Below are 490 nucleotides of genomic sequence, written 5' to 3'. Positions count from 1 at the left end.
CTCTCTCACCACTCTCCTCTCCCCCTCCCCACCTCTCTCTCTCTCTCCTTCTCTCTCCCTCCCCCTCCTCTCTCTCTCTCCATATATACAAGTGTTTAGCACGCACCTCGCTGATGAAGATGTCCGTGTCGGCGCCATCACCGGCGCCGTAGCACAGCGTCAATCCTAGCTTCGCCGTCGTGTTCAATCTCTCCAAGGTCACCTCCTGCGAACAAATAATAATAAAAAAAACATCACTATGAGGGGTCGTCGCATCGTCGCATCCTGCGGGTGCTATAAATAGATTTCTCGACACGGCAATCGAGTCGAATGATGCCGCAAATCATGCTATAGAGAGAGAAGGGGAGGGGAGAGGGGGGAGAAGGGAGGTCGAGAGGAGGAGAGGGGGAGAGGCGCGGAGGAGATATAAAAGCTACAGACTCGGTGCAAGGCCAAGTACCATTATGAGTACCGCGCGTTATATATATATATATATATATATATATATATA

General features: G+C 50.6%; 1 protein-coding gene across 1 annotated transcript in view; it reads right to left on the bottom strand.

Annotated features, from left to right (window-relative positions):
- The window catches only part of LOC106815787 (E3 ubiquitin-protein ligase PDZRN3-like), a gene marked incomplete at its 5' end in the record, with an annotated part of 17597 nt that extends 17392 nt beyond the window's left edge, over positions 1-205 (bottom strand). Inside the window, one exon of the mRNA XM_014820295.1 lies at positions 90-205. Coding sequence (XP_014675781.1) covers positions 90-205 — 116 coding nt within the window. The remainder of the gene's footprint in view (positions 1-89) is intronic.
- Between the last annotated feature and the right edge of the window lie 285 nt (positions 206-490).

Source organism: Priapulus caudatus, unplaced genomic scaffold, assembly GCF_000485595.1.
Source record: "Priapulus caudatus unplaced genomic scaffold, Priapulus_caudatus-5.0.1 Scaffold1201, whole genome shotgun sequence".
Lineage (NCBI taxonomy): Eukaryota > Metazoa > Priapulida > Priapulimorpha > Priapulimorphida > Priapulidae > Priapulus > Priapulus caudatus.
This window is presented reverse-complemented; position numbering and strand designations above follow the sequence as displayed.